The sequence below is a fragment of the Rhincodon typus genome, chromosome 23, assembly GCF_021869965.1.
Source record: "Rhincodon typus isolate 14 chromosome 23, sRhiTyp1.1, whole genome shotgun sequence".
Classification (NCBI taxonomy): Eukaryota; Metazoa; Chordata; class Chondrichthyes; order Orectolobiformes; family Rhincodontidae; genus Rhincodon; species Rhincodon typus.
In genome coordinates, this window is record NC_063354.1 from 28,674,099 (window position 1) to 28,691,789 (window position 17,691).

Below are 17,691 nucleotides of genomic sequence, written 5' to 3' on the forward strand. Positions count from 1 at the left end.
CCCTCACCACATTCACCATCATACCACAACCCTCACCACATTCACCACAATCTCCACAACCTCCATCACATTCACATTCGTTGTCACCAGCACAACCTTCTCCACATTCATTGTCACAACCACAATCTTCACTAGTTTCACCATCAGTAATCCAGCTCCACAGCAGTCAACATTTACAGCGCATTCTGTTCCTGTCATAATTCCCACTACATTCACTATCACCATCACAATGCACATCATATTCACCACCTTCACTCACAAAAGTCACCATCTCCATGACAACTCTCCACAGTCACTGTCACCATCACAACAATCTCCACAGTCACTGGCACCATCACACCTCTCACTACAGTCACCACCTCCACCACAGCTCCATTACAGTCATTATCTCCAATTCCCCATCTGGGCCACAACCACCAGAGCAAATTCCCATGGGTTTCTCCAGTTGATCTGAAAGGGTACCTTCCTAGAAAATGCAAAGGGGAAAAGTATGAGTTCGAATTTGAAGAGATGATTCTATCCTTTGTCCTAATTCATAGAATCGTTACAGTGTGGAAGCAGGTCATTCGGCTCATCCAGTACACACTGACCCTCTGAAGAGCATCTCACATGGATCCAGTCCCTCCAACCTATCCCTGTGACCCTGCATTTCCCTCCATAGCTAATCCACCTAATTTGAACACCCTGGACACTATGGGCAATTTAGCATGGCCAATCCACATAACCTGAACATGTTTGGACCATGGGAGGAAATCAGAGCACCGGGAGGAAACCCACGGAGACATGTGGAGAATGTGCAAACTCCACACAGACAGTTGCCCGAGGGTGGAATCAAACCCGGGTCCCACGCACTGCGAGGAAGCAGTGTTAACCACTGTGCCACCATGCTGCCCTGTAAATGGAATAGCTATGTCTCTGTGCAGTCAATACCCTGTGACAAAAAAGTAAGAGGTGGTCAAGCCATGTCTAAATAATATCCCGTTGAATAAGAGGCTTCTGTCTGGTACATAGCTTATGTGCATTGTTACTATGGTCCTTTCGTATATGACATTTCTCTTGCTGAGGCTTTTAGAGAATCAAGAGGTGAATTCCTTCCAACAGAATTCCCATTTAAGTTTCTGGTGAATGAGAAGCCAATGAGAATTGATGATAGTGGGGATAATGCCACTGAATGTCAAAGGAAGGTTCTTTCCACCGATGCTGCCAGACCTGCTGAGCTTTTCCAGCAATTTATATTTTTGTTTCTGATTTCTAGCATCTGCAGTTCTTTCAGTTTTTTGTTAAATTCTCTCTTGCTAGAGATGACTATTGCCTAGCATTTATGTGGTGCATATATTACTTGCCACTTATTAGCCCAAACCTGAATGTTGCCTGCTGTATACTGACATGCACTATATCAGTATTTGAGGAGCTGAAAATGGGACTGTGCAATCAGTGAACATTACCAGATCTAACATTATATTGGAACAAAGGTCACTGATGAGACAAATTTTAGACCAAAGAAACTACCCTGATGAACTCCAATAATGATGTCCTGGGACTGAGATGATTGTCCTCCAACAACCACAACAAGCTTCTTTTATACTCGATATGTAGGATAATAGGTCAGCACAATGTTGTGAGCCAGTACTGTGCTGTACTGTTCTATGTTCTATGTGCTTTGTTGTATATGTCTCCAACCAATGGAAACTGGTTGCAATAAGGATACAACTTCAGTTCCATTCTCTTATGAAAAGCAGCTGGTTCAGTTACCATAGATTGTAGTAAAAGGTTCAGGCCTAAGCTTGATGGGGCAAAATTGGTTGAGAAAGATTCAACTAGATGTACTCAACATTTTTCAGTTAGAAAATTGCTACCTGAGCGAAGTCCTAATTAAATATCCGGATGTTTTTAGGAAGGTCTAGGGACTATGACTGGAGCCAAGGCTACCTTGCATGTTGACCAGGAAGAAAGTCCCCGATTCTGCAAAACCTGCTCAGTGCCATTTGCTTTACGGACAAAAGTAGAGGCAGAAATCAGAAGGCTGGAAAACAAAGGAATCATCAATCCAGTTTGCGGACCAGTGCTGGTCATACCAATTGTGAAGACTGACTGGTCGGTTCATCTTTGTGCGGATTTTAAACAAACAATAAACTGCTTTTCACAGCTGGATAAATACACAATCCCTTGCAGAGGATTTATATGCACAGCTGACAGGGTTCTGTCCTTCATGAAGCTGGACATGAACCATGTATACTTGCAATTGCGGTTAGATAAGAATTTCCAGAAGTACGCTACAATTGATACCCATAAGAATTTATACCAATATATAAGACTGCCATTTGGGGTGTCATCAGCTTGTGCAATTTTTCAGTGGACGATGGAGAACATTTTACAAGATCTACCCAGTTTGCCATTTATCTAGATGACATGACAAAAACAGGGAAGACCAATAAGGAGCACTTAGAGAACTTGGACATGGTTCTCAGATGTTTCTTCCAGGCAGGCGTATGTCTTAGAAGGGAGAAATGTGTGTTCCAGGCACCTCAAGTGACCTACTTGGGCTACCGAGTTGACAAGACCAGGTTACATCCATTGGAAGATAAAGTGAGGGCGATCAAAGGTGCCCTGGCTCCCTTAACTGTGTCAGAGCTTAGGTCTTTCCTTGGGCTGGTGAATTATGATGGAAAGTTCATACATAAGCTGGAACCTTTGCATCAACTCTTAAAAAAATGTTCAGCCTTGGAAATAGTTGCTTAGCCATGCCATAGCTTTCAGAGAAGTGAAGAAACAGCTATTATCCTCTAAGGTGTTAACACACTATGATCCCAAGTGAGATCTGGTATTGACATGCAATGTCTTCCTGTATGGCATCAGGATAGTATTAGCTCATTGATGGCCCAATAGAGAGAAAAGCTCAATAGCACACGCATCCAGGACTTTGGTTAATGCAGAGCGTAAATATGTCCAGCTAGAGAAGAAAGGTTTGGTGGTCATAGTTGGAGTTGTGAAGTTTCAACAATACCTTTATGGATGTAGATTTGTAACAATAATGGACCACAAACTCCTGCTAGGTCTGTTAGGAGGAGGACAAAGCAGTGCTGCACATAGCTTCAGGCCAAATTCAATCTAATACTAAGTACTTATAATTACAAATTGGAATACTATCCGGGAGGCCAAGGGGCAAATACGAATGCATTGAGCCACCTCCAGCTGGCAGATATACCAATGGTAGTACCACCACTGAAAGAGTCCTTCATGGTTTTAAGTTTTCGGACACACTTCCAGTCACAGCTGACAATATCAGATTTCAGACGCAGAAAGATCTGGCAAAACTGAAACAGCTGGTAACGATGGGGGAAACCGAAAGGCAGTCACAACCTGAATTGAAATCTTTTTGGACCTGGCAAGACCAGATCACAGTAGAGGACAGTATATAATTATGGGGAGCAAGAGTGATTGTCCTGAGCAAAGACTGCCACCTGATACTGGTTGTACTCCACCAGGTTCATCCACGGGTTTCCAAAATGAAGATGTTGGTGAGATGTTGATGGCCAGGATTGAATGCAGATGTAGCTACATTGATGGGGCAGTGCCCAGCGTGCCAACAAGGACAAAAATTACTGCCAGAAGTCCCCCCACATTCATGGGAATGATAGCCAGGAGAAATCTAGACTCAGATACACATCGACTATGCATGTCCTTTCATGGGCTCAATGTTTATAGTCACTGTAGGCGCACACACAATATGGCTGGATGTGCATAGAGTTCATTCGTCAAACTTGGGGACGATGATAGAAAATGGCACATATCTTTTGCAAAACATGAACTGCTGGAAGTGTTGGTCACAGATAATGGGCCATTGTTTACCAGCTGCGAATTTGAGTATTTCCTCAATTGGAATGGTATTCATCGTATAAGGTCAGCTCCATACCATCCACCATCCAATGGTCTGGCAGAAAGCACTGTCCAAACTTTGAAGGCAAGCTTAAAGAAACAGCTATTTCCTAATGGTATTAGGATCGCCATTGCCAGACATAAGAATCCATTAAGCAAGAAAGACAGTTTAGTTCAGGGAGGACATTAGGTGTAGGAACCCGCAGAAATGGGCCACAGAATGAATAAAAGACATAGTTGACGTGAGGTCAAGTCTTGTGACGTATAGAGTTCAGGTAGGTGCGATGGGCCTTAACAAGCACGTGGACCATATGAAAGCTACAAACACGCAAACAATGTAGCAGCAAAACTTGCCTGGCTCCTCAGACTGTTCTGGAACCCATGGGTTCTCCCTTTCTGTCAAGTGTCAAAGATATCACAGAATCTGAGATGGACGTGATGGATGTCACTGCCTCGACACCTTTGCTGCCAGAAGAAGGGAATGAATTTCTTCCGAGACACTCTGTGCGTAAGAGGCAAGCTACTGTGTGTTATATACTGTCCATATCACAGGCAGAGTTGGAGGAACCTGGCCCAGTGCTAAAATGCCCCAGGAGAAGCTACAAAAAAATTGGCCTACGTCTTCAAACTCAGAGGGGGTAGGATGTGGTGATTGTAATGAGGTCAGCCCGGTGGACCGCATAGAATATGAGTTCCCTGATTGGGGATGATAATCTGGTCCAATCAGGGAGCCCTGGCTGACAGATAAGAACAGGTGTGTCAGACATCCTGTTGACTCTGAGAGCTGGCTGTAAGGGAGCTGGATCAGTATCAAGGGGTCTACATGTGTAAATAAAGGATGACTTGGTGACTGAAGGTCTCTGTGGAGTTATTTCATATACTACTGTGCCATTACCTCTGGTGGGTCTGGCTTGTTGGTGGAACAGGAAACACTCAAGATGATCATGGTGGTATCTTGGACATTGGAAGGTATGATTCCATGACCATGACTATATTGCACTGTTGCTTTAGGGTGGCTGTCCAAATTTGACCCTAGCTGTGAGATGACTGTGAAGTGCTTCTACCCACTGAGATATCAGAAAAGAGGCACACGTAGTTAATTTTTCTGTGAAGGATTCCCATACTGAGGCAAACTACCAGTCCAGCTTACCTTCCTCAGGACGAATTCCATCTCACGAGCCTGGTATGCTGGATTGATGTTAGCCTGTGATCAAAGGAGAGGAGATCAGAATTAAAAAGTAAAATTTAATGGATTTGTTATATTGTAATTCATATTGTGCAGTGCAAAGCAAACTCAGCAGCTTGACACCATTTATTCCATATTATTGAGAAACAAGAGTCATTTGGTCAACTTGGCTGTTCATCAGTTGGTACAAAGACAGTTTAAAAATATCAGTTCTCACTATCAGACTCAGAATTAGGTGGGAAATTTCAAAGCTGCTAGTTCTCTAAAGAAAAAAAAGACTATTCATTTTTACCAAGTGAGAACAAATATCATGGAACGTTGTTACTAAGCTCACACTCAATAAGCTCATGTTACATTTGATAGAAACAAAACATACAATTTCAAAACAGGGCCCACCTCTCCAGTAGCTTAGGACCATGGAGATTTGACTCCTGGGCCGTATCATTATGCTTTCAGTGAGCTACCCACACAATTCCAGCAGGAAGTCAGACTTGGTTGGCAGGCTGGTGTGGCATTTCAGGCGGCATGGAGCTCCTGCCAAGGAACTGAATCAAGGAGCTATAGCCATGTGGAATCAAGAGGGATGGAGGCAGTCAACAGGAAGGGGAATCCCAGGAGAGATCCAAGGACAGAAATCCTACCACACATGGAAACTAATAATCATATTTTCTGGGTTGCTTCTGGACCTAAGATCACGTGCTGTCAGGTTGGCTTCGTGGAGGACCTACAACAACTGCCTTAAGTAGGACTTGGGGAGGTGGGGGGTTGGGATAAAACTGCTGTTGACTGTTTGACTACTTACCAATATGATACCAGCTTGCGCAGTTGCAAACTGCATCAAAACCCACTCGTAAATATTTGGTGCCCACATGCCTAGCCGGTCTCCTTTCTCCAGGCCAATGGCGAGCAGTCCTGCAGCCATTTGGTCAACCTGTGAAAGGACAAATGTTACATAATCAGAATACAGAGGATGGCCAAATACCAAAACAGATCCGAGCAAACGCATGATTGCATGAAAACTCTTCAAACCGGTTACAGAGGATGTTGTACATTAAACAAAAGAAGCAGAAGGAGGCACCTCCATGAGTATTGCTGTCCTCAGTAATGGCCTGTGCTGGAATGAGTGTAACCGGCATATCTGACCCGATTGATACCATCTTCAAATATGAGTGCCTCTGTACATGATCCTTCATCCTGATCAGGGAGGTCAGTTGTCAACCATTAATAAAAACAGAAGATGCTGGAAATACTCAGGTCTGGGAGTGTCTATGGAAAGGTAATTGTTGGGGAAAGATGTCAAAGAGGAGTCTCCAGTTCTGTGTTCAGCACTCCAAGCAACCTTTATTCAGAGCTCTTTTAACACAGGAGTGGGAAAGGCCAGAAACCGCTCTGAACCTGGCTTTTACATGGGGCCAGTTGCCTACTTAATTATGTGTCAAGCTGGAGGTCAGTGACACTCTAGCTTCCCATCTAAGTGCAATATTTTTATTTATTTCACGTTACAATAATTACATGCAACATTGATATCATTGTTCCATCCCCGTAATCTATACATCCAATCCTGTAAAACACCAGATCAATGATTAACACTCCTAAGGACAGCTCTATGTTCCCCATGATCTCATGATATTTCCCAGACATCATTATCATCAGGCCTTGGGATCTTACAACATACTCCATTAATTTACATTCTAATGTTAGTGGTTTTACTCTTTCTCAGACATTTGCTAAACTTGCTAATCTCTAAGGACTGTTCAAATTTTGTTACTCATTGTATTCATTGCTATCCTTATCAAATGTTACTCATCTTATACATCCTACTATCCCAATCACAGGAGGTACAAAAAGATGCTAATTCCAATTAATTACTATAAAATTCATAGTGTCAGTTCTAATATAAAGTTAGTTATATATAAAGTTATACGGTTACACTTAATGTTAGAACTTTTTAGCCAATGAGTTGTGAGCAGCTTCTGTTCTTCCTGAGCTTGAAATGTCAAACAAACAGTGCCCCTCTACCTAGAAGCTACAATTATAAGTCCTATTCACATGCTGTCTATAAGTTTGTTTTGAACAGGAGATTGCTTCTAAGATGAAATTTACTGTCCCTACTCTAAATATTTCTACACTATTTTGATAATAAGACAACATCTATTCAAATTCCATTATTAAAATTGAAACTCTATCACTTCCCAGCTCAAGATACTTGTCTGAATTCCTAAGGTTTTTCAAGATATCTCTGTCCTTCATAAGAATTCATTTGAGTTTTTTTCCATCATTATCTAGGTTCACTTACTTAGGTTGGGAAGCTGCCATTGTTTATTTTCTCAAATTCAAGCTGGTGCCCTTTGGAGGTCATCTGCTTTCCCATTTGTTGTTCAGTCCATCTTGTCAACAGGATGGTAGGCTCGTCTCAACCACCTATAGTCCTTTGTTTCAAAGGAATTCACCCAAATCTCCTAAGAAATGCAGTGTATGCCTAACATTAATTTTGCAATACTCACTTACCTAAAGAGACTCTATTATTGTGGGATCGTATTTTTCTTTTAATTCTTGCTGACAATAAACTTCAGGCTGTCAGTTTCCAAACATGTCTCATCAGACTGCCTGTTACAGTTACCTGCCACTGTGAGATTGCACAGAACTTCCTGTATTTTAATTTGTAAGTTTCTTTGTTAAATCTGTTAATTTGGGTTGATCTTCTTCTACCATTGTCCTAACTTATGATCTCACTTTAATCATGAACTCAGCAAGCTATTTCTGTTACTGCAGCTAAAAATCTTCTCTACCATAATAACACAAATTAAAAATCCACAGGCAGCCATCTTGTGCCACCTCTGGCCATGGGCTGCCCCAAAAGTAATGTTTCAGATTGACGACCTGCATTTTGATCTCAAATATTTTCCTCTTATCATGAGAAAGGAATTAGGAATTACAAAAGCATTTTTCATTGGAATTTTGAATTTTCTGTGCCTTACCCACCCCACACTTAATGTGGCTGTTTTGTGGGTCAGGAATGGCTTGGGTTACAAGCTTGCATGCACATCCACATCAGGGTTGCCAAGCAGATCCTCAGTGGAAATTTGTTTTCCTGTTCCCTCAGTATTTTTGTCAAAGCTTGGAGGCTTCTGAAAATCTGTTTGAGAGATCAAAGGATCTAGAGCAGAAGCACAGGAGTTGATAACATTCTGAAAGGTAAATGTTAAATGCTTTGACAGCTTTGAATATCATTATTAAATGTTACCTTTTAAATTAGGCATGTTTTATTACAGAACAGGGCTCGGTCATCAACAGAGAAGTTGACCACTTCATTGATTAAAATTGTGCATGTGAAAAGGTACATATGAATACTTCTTCCATTTTGGAAAAGTGGAAAATTATAGTAAATAGTGCTTTGGAATTCTGGTATCATAATCCAAAGTGATTGAATTTTCAGCCCCATAAATTTGAAAAATGGGCCTTCAGCTTTCCTTTGGGAAAGGCAACAGACACCTCCTGCACTGAAACTACTTTAACTGACATGATAGCTAGTATTGTTTATTTTAAATGTTATCTGTTCTTGTAGTTTGAATAGGTTTCATTGATGGTAAGTTGTATTTCTTTTGACAGCTGTGATTATGAATGTTTGGTTGAGTTTCCAAATCCACAGAACATTTTATCTACCAGGGCTGTGCTCACAGGATGATTGACATTTTAAGAGGCCAGTAAAGGATTATATGCTGTTGATGTGTTGTCAAAGAATAAGTTCATTTGTTTTTTACAACAGATTGACCACTTGAGGGGAATTATGATTTTTTTTCATTAGGTGAGGGCTTTGTTTTAGAAACATGAATGGTAATGCTTTTTCATCAGTAGTTCTACTAGATTGTAGAGGTGTACATTTTTAATATCCATGTCATTTTTAGCTGGCACCTGAAAACACACATACTAGCTAATGGGTGAGTGGCTAAAGCAGATATGTTGAGGGTTTGTTGAATATAAGGGACCATGGAGGAGGGTGTGCAGAATATGGTGGGGAATAGAGGGGGAATGAGTTGGCATAGTAAGGCCATGTCAAGTAGGGGGTATGAGGCCAGGATTTGGCCAAGAAAACTATGTTGGAAAGTTGCGCTGATATCAGAGTAAATAAGTGGCAAATCATGAGTCACCAGGGTAGCGTCCTGGGAATCAAGGCATGTTATTCCAAGAGTCATTAAAAAAGTTAAAGATTTTAAATAAGTACACAAAGGTTCTCCAATTAGATTTTTGACGCAAGTTTATTGAAACCAGGTTGCTGTCCTGACAAGAATTACTATTTATTACAAGTAATTAGGTTATAGGTAAACATTTATACATCATTGGCATATAACACTACAAATTAAAACCCTAATCCCCTTATGAATGTCCCTTTAAGCATGCATAGACAGACAGTCATAGACAGGGAAAAATATATATGGACAGAGCTAAAACCGGAAAAGCAGTTCAGTAACCTTTGTTCTCAAGATCTGTGAGTTGTTTTTTGCTGATCAGAAGGCTTCCTCTCAGCTTTCCTTTCCTGAGGTTTCCACTGGTTTGCAAAGGCACAGGGTGGCTAATTCACTTATAAAAGGTCATTGACCCATCAATTAAAAGTCACAGCTTGCTGCTGAAGTTAAGATAAACTTTTCTTCAGGCTTAAAGGCTTTTTCTTACTGCAGATAATACTACTGGTGAAGATCTGATAATTTTCCCAGTATCTTGATCCCAGTCCCAAGCTGTTCAGTTACCTGAGAACCAATCACAATTTGTTGATAATCAAAAGGCCTTTTTCATTGATAACTGAACATTACAACCATAGACTAATCAACTTCTTGTTGTCAACCAAAGATCCATTTGAATACAGAAGGATTCACCAAGAGACCAAGTGCCATTTTTGCAAGAAGGGAGGCAATGGCCTAGTGATATTATCACTGGACTGTTAATCCAGAGACCGAGATAATGTTCTGGGGACCCGGGTTCTCATCTGCCACAGCAGTTGGTGGAATTTGAATTCCATAAAAATCTGGAATTAAGAATCTAATGATGACCGTGAATCCATTGTCAATTGTTGGGGGAAAAACCCATCTGGTTCACTAATTTCCTTTAGGGAAGGAAACTGCCATTCTTACCTGGTCTGGCCTACATGTGACTCCAGACCCACAGCAATGTGGGTGACTCTGAACTGCCCTCTGGGCAATTAGGGATGGGCAATAAATGCTGCCCAGCTAGCGACGCCCCTCATCCCATTAATGAATAAAAAAAGGGGCAGTTCCAAGCAATGTTGCAGCAAGAAAATTTACAGAATAAGCCCTAAAAGATGGCAAGATTCATGCCATATAAAATAACAACAATGTGGAGATGCCTTTTCTTAATAATGTAAGCATAAAGTCACCATAAAGTCATTATTTTTATTTTATTTACTCATCTATTTTACCTTACCTTACTAACAAAAGGCATCTCCATAGGGCTACACCCTCATTAGAGACAGACAACTGATGGTGGCTTAACCTGAGGGTCACCGTGCCTTATGTGAGGAGAGAGATTGCGAAGAAGAGTCCTTCATGGCAACTTCAGCCAGTGCGGGAATTTAACCCATACTCTTATTGCCGATGAAGGAAACAAGCAGAAGTTTCAGGAGTGCTGATATTCTTGTAGAGGGAAACAAGGCACTTTAGATACAGGAGATAACAAGGTGTAGAGCTGGATGAACACAGCAGGCCAAGCAGCATCAGAGGAGCAGGAAAGCTGACGTTTCGGGCCTAGACCCTTCTTCAGAAAGAAGATTCTCAGATTCTCCAGCATCTGCAGTTCCTACTATCTCTGAAACACTTTAGATACAGGAAACAGTTTTAGTTGGTGATACAGAACAATGGCAAGAGGTTCCCTTCAGCCACCATACATAAAACCATATAGGTCAGGTGGTGTAGAACTAAAGGTCAGAGAACAATATGAATGCTATATCTTATATTGAACCAGAGCCATCTGACCTTAGCCAGGAAAGCCGGTAGCGAATTTCACTGGATTTTCAAGAGGAACTTGAACTTGAAAAAACTAACCTAATAGCATCAGAACTAAATTTCCATTGCTGTTCAGAGGAGTGGGAAAGCAAAAGCCACCATAAGGCATCGCTCCATATCCTGAAATGTCAGTGTGTCTATTTACACTCAAAAAATGTTCATCATCTACTATTGCTAAAGATAAAAAAAAGAAATTGACTATGTTGAAGCAAGGAGATATTTCACCTGTTATAAAACAATAGGCTAGTGCTTGAGAATGGTTCCAGCACACAAGACCGAAAGAATCTTTCAGAATCTGTATAGATCTCACACAAAACAGGGTAAATGCAAATTTCATCCCATGTCGTCAGTGGATTACATCTTAGCAATGTTGGGAAAAAGTTTATTCTTCACAAATCTAGATGCTAATAGTGTTTTCTTGTCAACTAACCTTCAAAGAAGAGCCCTAGTTATTCACAACCTCATTCCGCCTGTTTGGACAGTTTTGTTTCAATGCATTACCTTTCAGCATCATGTTAGGACCAGAAATCCTGCAGACGACAATGTCCAGCAGAAGTGGATGGAGCTATCTGTTATATGGATGTTGTCTTCATCTATGGATCCACTCAGATAGAACATGACACCAGCATGCAAGCTTTGCTGCAATGCCTATGGGAAGCAGGGCTTGCTCTCATCAAGAAACAAATTCTCACAGACCACTGTCAGGTTCCTTGAGCATACTGTGGACGCATCAAGTATCAGAGTTTATCCACAGAAGACATCAGCAATTAAGGAGATTCCAAGTCTTTGAAACATTGCTGAACTCCAAAGATTCATGAATCTGGTAAATCAAGTTGGAAAGTGTCTGACCATAATAGCTATTGTCAATGATCCACGACATCAGCTGAAAGAACAAGACAACACATGATATTGGAGGAAGCTCAGCAGAAGTCTTTTGAGAAAATCAAAGCTGTTGATTTCAGCTGATATTTTAGCTCCCTGTGACCCATAGCTACCTACAGCTATTACTGCAGATGCATTTTCTATAGGACTAGGATCTATAATTTTTCAGGTATAGGTGGATGGAAAATGTAGCCAGTTTACTACACAACCAATTCTCTGACAGAGACTGAACAGAGATGGACAGCGATAGAGTTAGAAGTATTAGTTGCTACATGGGCTTGTGAGAGATTTGCAGGTTATGTTCTTGGTCTTCATTTTCAAAGACAGACAACAAACCTTTATTGATCTTCATAAATTCATAGAAGTTGCCAAAATGCCTCCACCAGTCCAACAATTTACACTGAGGATGATGAGATTTGATGCAGATGCCTTGTCTCCCATATTTCCAAGGTAAGATGTGAATAAGTATCGGGAGTTCTCATTGAGGCGGTGGAAACCTACCTTTACATTGTTAACAACCAGAACTTCAAGATGCACAGAAATCCGACATGAATCTGTTCATATCAGAGGCTATTGTATCCAAGAATGGCCAGCTGACAGGCCACATAATCCCCTTCTCAGGCAGTAAAATAAACAGAGAAAACACCTTTTTTGATTTGATTTATTGTAGTCACATGTACCCAAGTACAGTGAAAACTTTTGTTTTGTGAGCAGTATAGGCAGGTCATAGCAAACAAGGACATACAGATCATAGGAAGCTTAGACAGATCGAGGCATACAAGGTTACATCTACACAGGAGGTGCACAAAGCAAGATCAACATTAGCAAGGTCCCATTATTTGAAATTAGAGAGGTCCACTCAGCAGTCTTATAACAGCAGGGAAGAAGCTGTTCTTGAACCTGTTGTTGCAAGTGTTCAAGCTTCTGTATCTTCTGCCTGAAGGAAGAGGTTGGAAGAGAGCATTACCAGGATGGGAGGGGTCTTTGATGATGTTGGCAGCACTTCTGCGGCAACAGGATGTGTAAATGGAGTCCATGGATGGGAGTTTGGGTTTCCGTGATGGTCTGGGCTGTGCATACATCTTTCTGTAGTTTCCTATAGTCTTGGGTACTGCAGTTGCCGTGCCAGGCCGTTATGCACCTGGACAGAATGCTTTCTATGGTGCATCTATGAAAGTTTGTGAGAGTCCTTATGGACATGCTAAATTTGCTAAGCCGCCTGAGGAAGAAGAGGCATTGTTGTGTCTTCTTGACCTATACATATACATGGGAGGTCCAGGACAGATTGTTAGTTATCGTCACTCCTAGAGGCTTGATACTCTCAACCCTCTCCGCCTCAGCTCCACTGATTGTAGATAGAGATGTGTCCTTCTCCTTTTTTCCTGAAGTCAGTGATCAGGTCTTTTGTTTGGCTGACATTGAGAGAGAGATTATTATCATTGCACCATGACACCAAGCACTCTATTTCCTTCTTGTATTCTGACTCATTGCTGTTTGATATCTGGCTTACCACAGTGGTGTCGGCAGCAAATTTGCAGATGGCGTTCATACGAATTTGGCTACACAGTCTTGGGTGTACAGGGAGTACAGTAGCGGGCTGAAAATGCATCTTTGCAGGGCGCCTGTGTTGAGAATTATCGTAGAGGAGGTGCTACTGACTATCTTCAATGATTGCGGTCTGTTGGTCAGGAAGCTGAGATCCAGTTGCAGAGAGCGGAGCCAAGACCTAATTCTCTGAGTTTTCAGATTAGTCTGATTAGGATTGTGGTATTGGAGGCAGAGCTGTAGCCAATAAATACGAGCTTAATGTCGGTGTCCTAGGTGTTCTAGGGATGAGTGTAGGGCTAGGGAAATGACGTCTGCTGTGGACTTATTTCACCGGTGGGCAAATTTCCAGGGATCGAACCTTGTGCTGTTCATTGTCAGGGCAAAAGAACACTTTATATCACCTTCCTTTCCATTATGACCAGGTAATCTCCACAGGGAGAGAAGGCTGAGTGCTCAGCTCCCTACTCTCCCACATACATTCATGCAAAATGTACAAGATGATGACTTTGGAGAAAAAAAAGTGAGGGAGAAAGAGGATGAATAACATTCCAGTCAGATATGGAATGATAACAAATGTCACAAACAGTCAATCTACCAGACCTCTAACAAGGAAGGCCAGTTTGGATTCAAGATCAAACTCATTATCGACAAGTAGCAGAAAAGACCACATCTATGGTCCTACTTCATTCCAACTAAAAATGGTAATGTATGAATGGAACACATGTGCACTAGTTTCTACATAGAAGCAATCTTCTACAGAATCAAAACATTCATCAACACTCATTTGATTTGATTTGTTATTGTCACATGTACCAAGATACTGTGAAAACAACTGTTTTGCATGCTAACCAGCCAAATCATACCTTACATAAGTACATCAGAGTACTAAAACAGAATGTAGAATATAGTGTTACAGCTACAGAGAAGGTGCAGAGAAAGATCAACTTTCATATATGAGGGATCCATTCCTAAGTCTGATAACAGCAGCGGTTCTCCTGTCAAACAGACCTGAGACGCTGCTTTCATTGAAAGGTCCAGATGATGGCCTGTTTAATGAACCAGAATTGTCTGTCAATTCTCCTGCCCGGCAGAATCCAAGAGATCACACAGAGGACCTGAATTCCCAATCTCGTCCAACAGAGGTGAGAACATGTTCAGATAGATTTCTAGTAAAACCGCAGCGTTTGTTCCTGTTATGAAGAAACTGAAGTCATAGACCTGCAGGAAACTGTAATATCATGGATAAAATCAGAAACTTGGGAAGAGATGTTGTATCAGGGGTTAAGTCCTAATGTGATATCCTAATGAGAGACACTATATATCCCCATCGAAATGTGCAATGTCACATGATCTTGGTCTCTCCTGCAGCTTCGTAAAAGGAAAAACCCCACAGTAATGCAGCTCTTTAATAAAGTTAATGTTTTCCATATCTCAGCAGACTAACCAAATATTTTTAGCAGCACAATGAGACCAAGAATATTTTAGTTCAAACCTTAAAATGACGTAAAATACTTGAAACACAAGGAGGGGAGTAAAATCTGAAGAATCATTGAGACAAAGCAGTGTTCTCACCTCCTGCTTCAATTGTCCAAAGGTTTTCCTGACTCCATCCTGCAGAAACACTAGAGCCTCTTTATCAGGGTGCTTATTGGCTATATCTTCAAGACATTGACCAACGCTTTTGGAAATGAGTGGCATATCCATGGCACCATGAACATAACTGGTAGTGAGGGTTGGCTTCGTTGGGATAACTGGTGCATAATGAAGTTTTCTAAAAAAGAGAAAAACAAAGATGTGACATTTAGTCATATTACAATATACTGAGATGAAACATTAAACAGAAAGTCCACCTATCTCACAGGAGGTTTAAAAGGATCCACCAGTACTATTCAAAGAAGAACTGGGTTATCCTGACCAACATCATGAACAGATTATCTTATTATTGTTTATGGGATATTAGCATGGCATCCATATTTTCACTTTCATACAGGCGCAAAATCCCATCCTCTATTCTAAATTTTGCAGCTGCTACTAAGTCCTACTTTCCTCCATTATTTACATCTGCTCATTCCAGCACCTTGGCTCCCTTAATTACTCTTCCCAATTGTTATTATTCCTACTTTCCTACTGTTCTGTCATCACCCCTCCTCAACAATCCATTAGCCTTCCTTTGTTTGTCCCTCATTATCCTCCATCATGTTCAAAGACAGCAGTCACTATTTCTCCCAAAGCAGTGACCCCAACTTACTTATTCACATTAACCGCCAACTGTGTGATAGTTTCTCCTTCTTCAATCAACCATGCTGTTCTAATTATCTCACCCGACACAAAATTCTCATCTTGTGCTACCCTTGGTAGCCATGCAGACTCCCTGTGTGCAAGACATGTAGTCCTCCCTTGAATCCTTTGTTTTTCCATGGTTTCACTATACTTGGCCTGCTACCTGCAGCTTTACAAACAACTCCTGATTTTTAACAAGTCCCACTCCTCATGGTTTAAATAAATGATTCCTGCATCTATTTTGCAACCTGAAGAATGTCTCCTAAACTACCCTTTCTCATTGGACCAAGTCTGCTCAGGCTTTTAATCAAGCGAGCTTTATTGATTTAATTTCTGGCTTTGTGATGTTCCTGGAATAATATTTATTTTGTGGTCCTTTAGTTCAATTTCTGTAGCTGTGCCTTATCATACCCCGTTACTATGGCAGTAATATCGATTTAAGCCGATCAAAAATAATGGTTTATTTTTTCTCTTTTCCAGCCTGAATGACTGAATCATTTTAAAGACACCCCAGATCTATCAGGATTTGAAATTTTACACAGAGCCTCTGATATCTGTTCATTCACCATCATACTCAGGACCACTTCCTTAGGCCACTGCCTCATGCTGCAGCCAGTCTCTGTTTTGAAGTTGATAATTCTCCTTCTCCAGAGAGTTGCTCTCTCCTGTTATAACAAGTCTCTTACCAGGTCTGAATTTATTACAACCATTCAATTAAATATTTTTCTTGGTGAGGATTACCATGAGGGTTTCTTTTGCAGGGTTCTTAAATCTTTAGCACTTCCCCTTGTTGTGTGTAAATTATCACAAGTTCATTTAATTTGGCTACTTATTAAGAAATCTCATAGTCAACCAAATACAGAAACAATTACTTTAGTTTTATTGCATGTAACAAGCAAAATAAGACCCCTCTGTAGTGACTGTAATGAGGTCAGCCAGAATATGAGTTTCTTGATGGGGGTTGCTAATCTAGTCCAATCAGGGAGGCCTGGCTGATGTAAAAAGTTTGAGTGTCAGGGATATTGACACACTGGTGCCTGGCTCTGTATGAGGCAGTACTCTAGTCAAGGACTGTTCATGCGTTAATAAAAGGTGACTTGGTGACAGGATACCGTCCTCTGTAGAGTTATTTCACACTCAAGTAAATAAGGTAAGCCCTCCAAATCCTCCAGAATTTCCAATTCCCCGGTACCCAACACCTCATCTTTACCATGGACGTCCAGTCCCTATACACCTGCATTCCCCATACAGATGGCCTAAAGGCCCTCCGCTTCCTCCTGTCCCGCAGACCCAACCAGTCCCCCTCCACTGATACCCTCATCCGCTTAGCTGAACTCGTCCTCACCCTCAACAACTTCTCTTTCAATTCCTCCCACTTCCTACAGACAAAGGGGGTGGCCATGGGTACCCGCATGGCCCAAGCTACGCCTGCCTCTTTGTAGGATACGTGGAACAATCCCTCTTCCGTAGCTACATTGGCCCTAAACCCCACCTCTTCCTCCGTTACATTGATGACTGTATCGGCGCCGCCTCGTGCTCCCACGAGGAGCTCGAACAGTTCATACACTTCAACACCTTCCACCCCAACCTTAAGTTCACCTGGACCATCTCTAATACCTCTCTCACCTTCCTGGACCTCTCTGTCTCCATCTCGGGCAACCACCTAGAAACCGATATCCATCTCAAGCCCACCGACTCCCACAGCTACCTAAAATACACCTCCTCCCACCCACCTTCCTGCAAAAATGCCATCCCCTATTCCCAATTCCTTCGCCTCCGCCGCATCTGCTCCCAGGATGAGGCATTCCACTCCCGTACATCTCAGATGTCATTGTTTTTCAAGGACCGCAACTTCCCCCCCTCAGTGGTCGAGAACGCCCTCCACCGTGTCTCCCGCATTTACCG

General features: G+C 41.6%; 1 protein-coding gene across 1 annotated transcript in view; it reads right to left on the reverse strand.

Annotated features, from left to right (window-relative positions):
- The window catches only part of acsf2 (acyl-CoA synthetase family member 2), a 115,487-nt gene that overhangs the window by 94,040 nt on the left and 3,756 nt on the right, over positions 1–17,691 (reverse strand). Inside the window, exons 2-4 of the mRNA XM_020529720.2 lie at positions 15,079–15,277; positions 5,865–5,993; positions 5,027–5,080 (exon numbers count right to left, since the gene is read on the reverse strand). Coding sequence (XP_020385309.2) covers positions 5,027–5,080; positions 5,865–5,993; positions 15,079–15,277 — 382 coding nt within the window. The remainder of the gene's footprint in view (positions 1–5,026; positions 5,081–5,864; positions 5,994–15,078; positions 15,278–17,691) is intronic.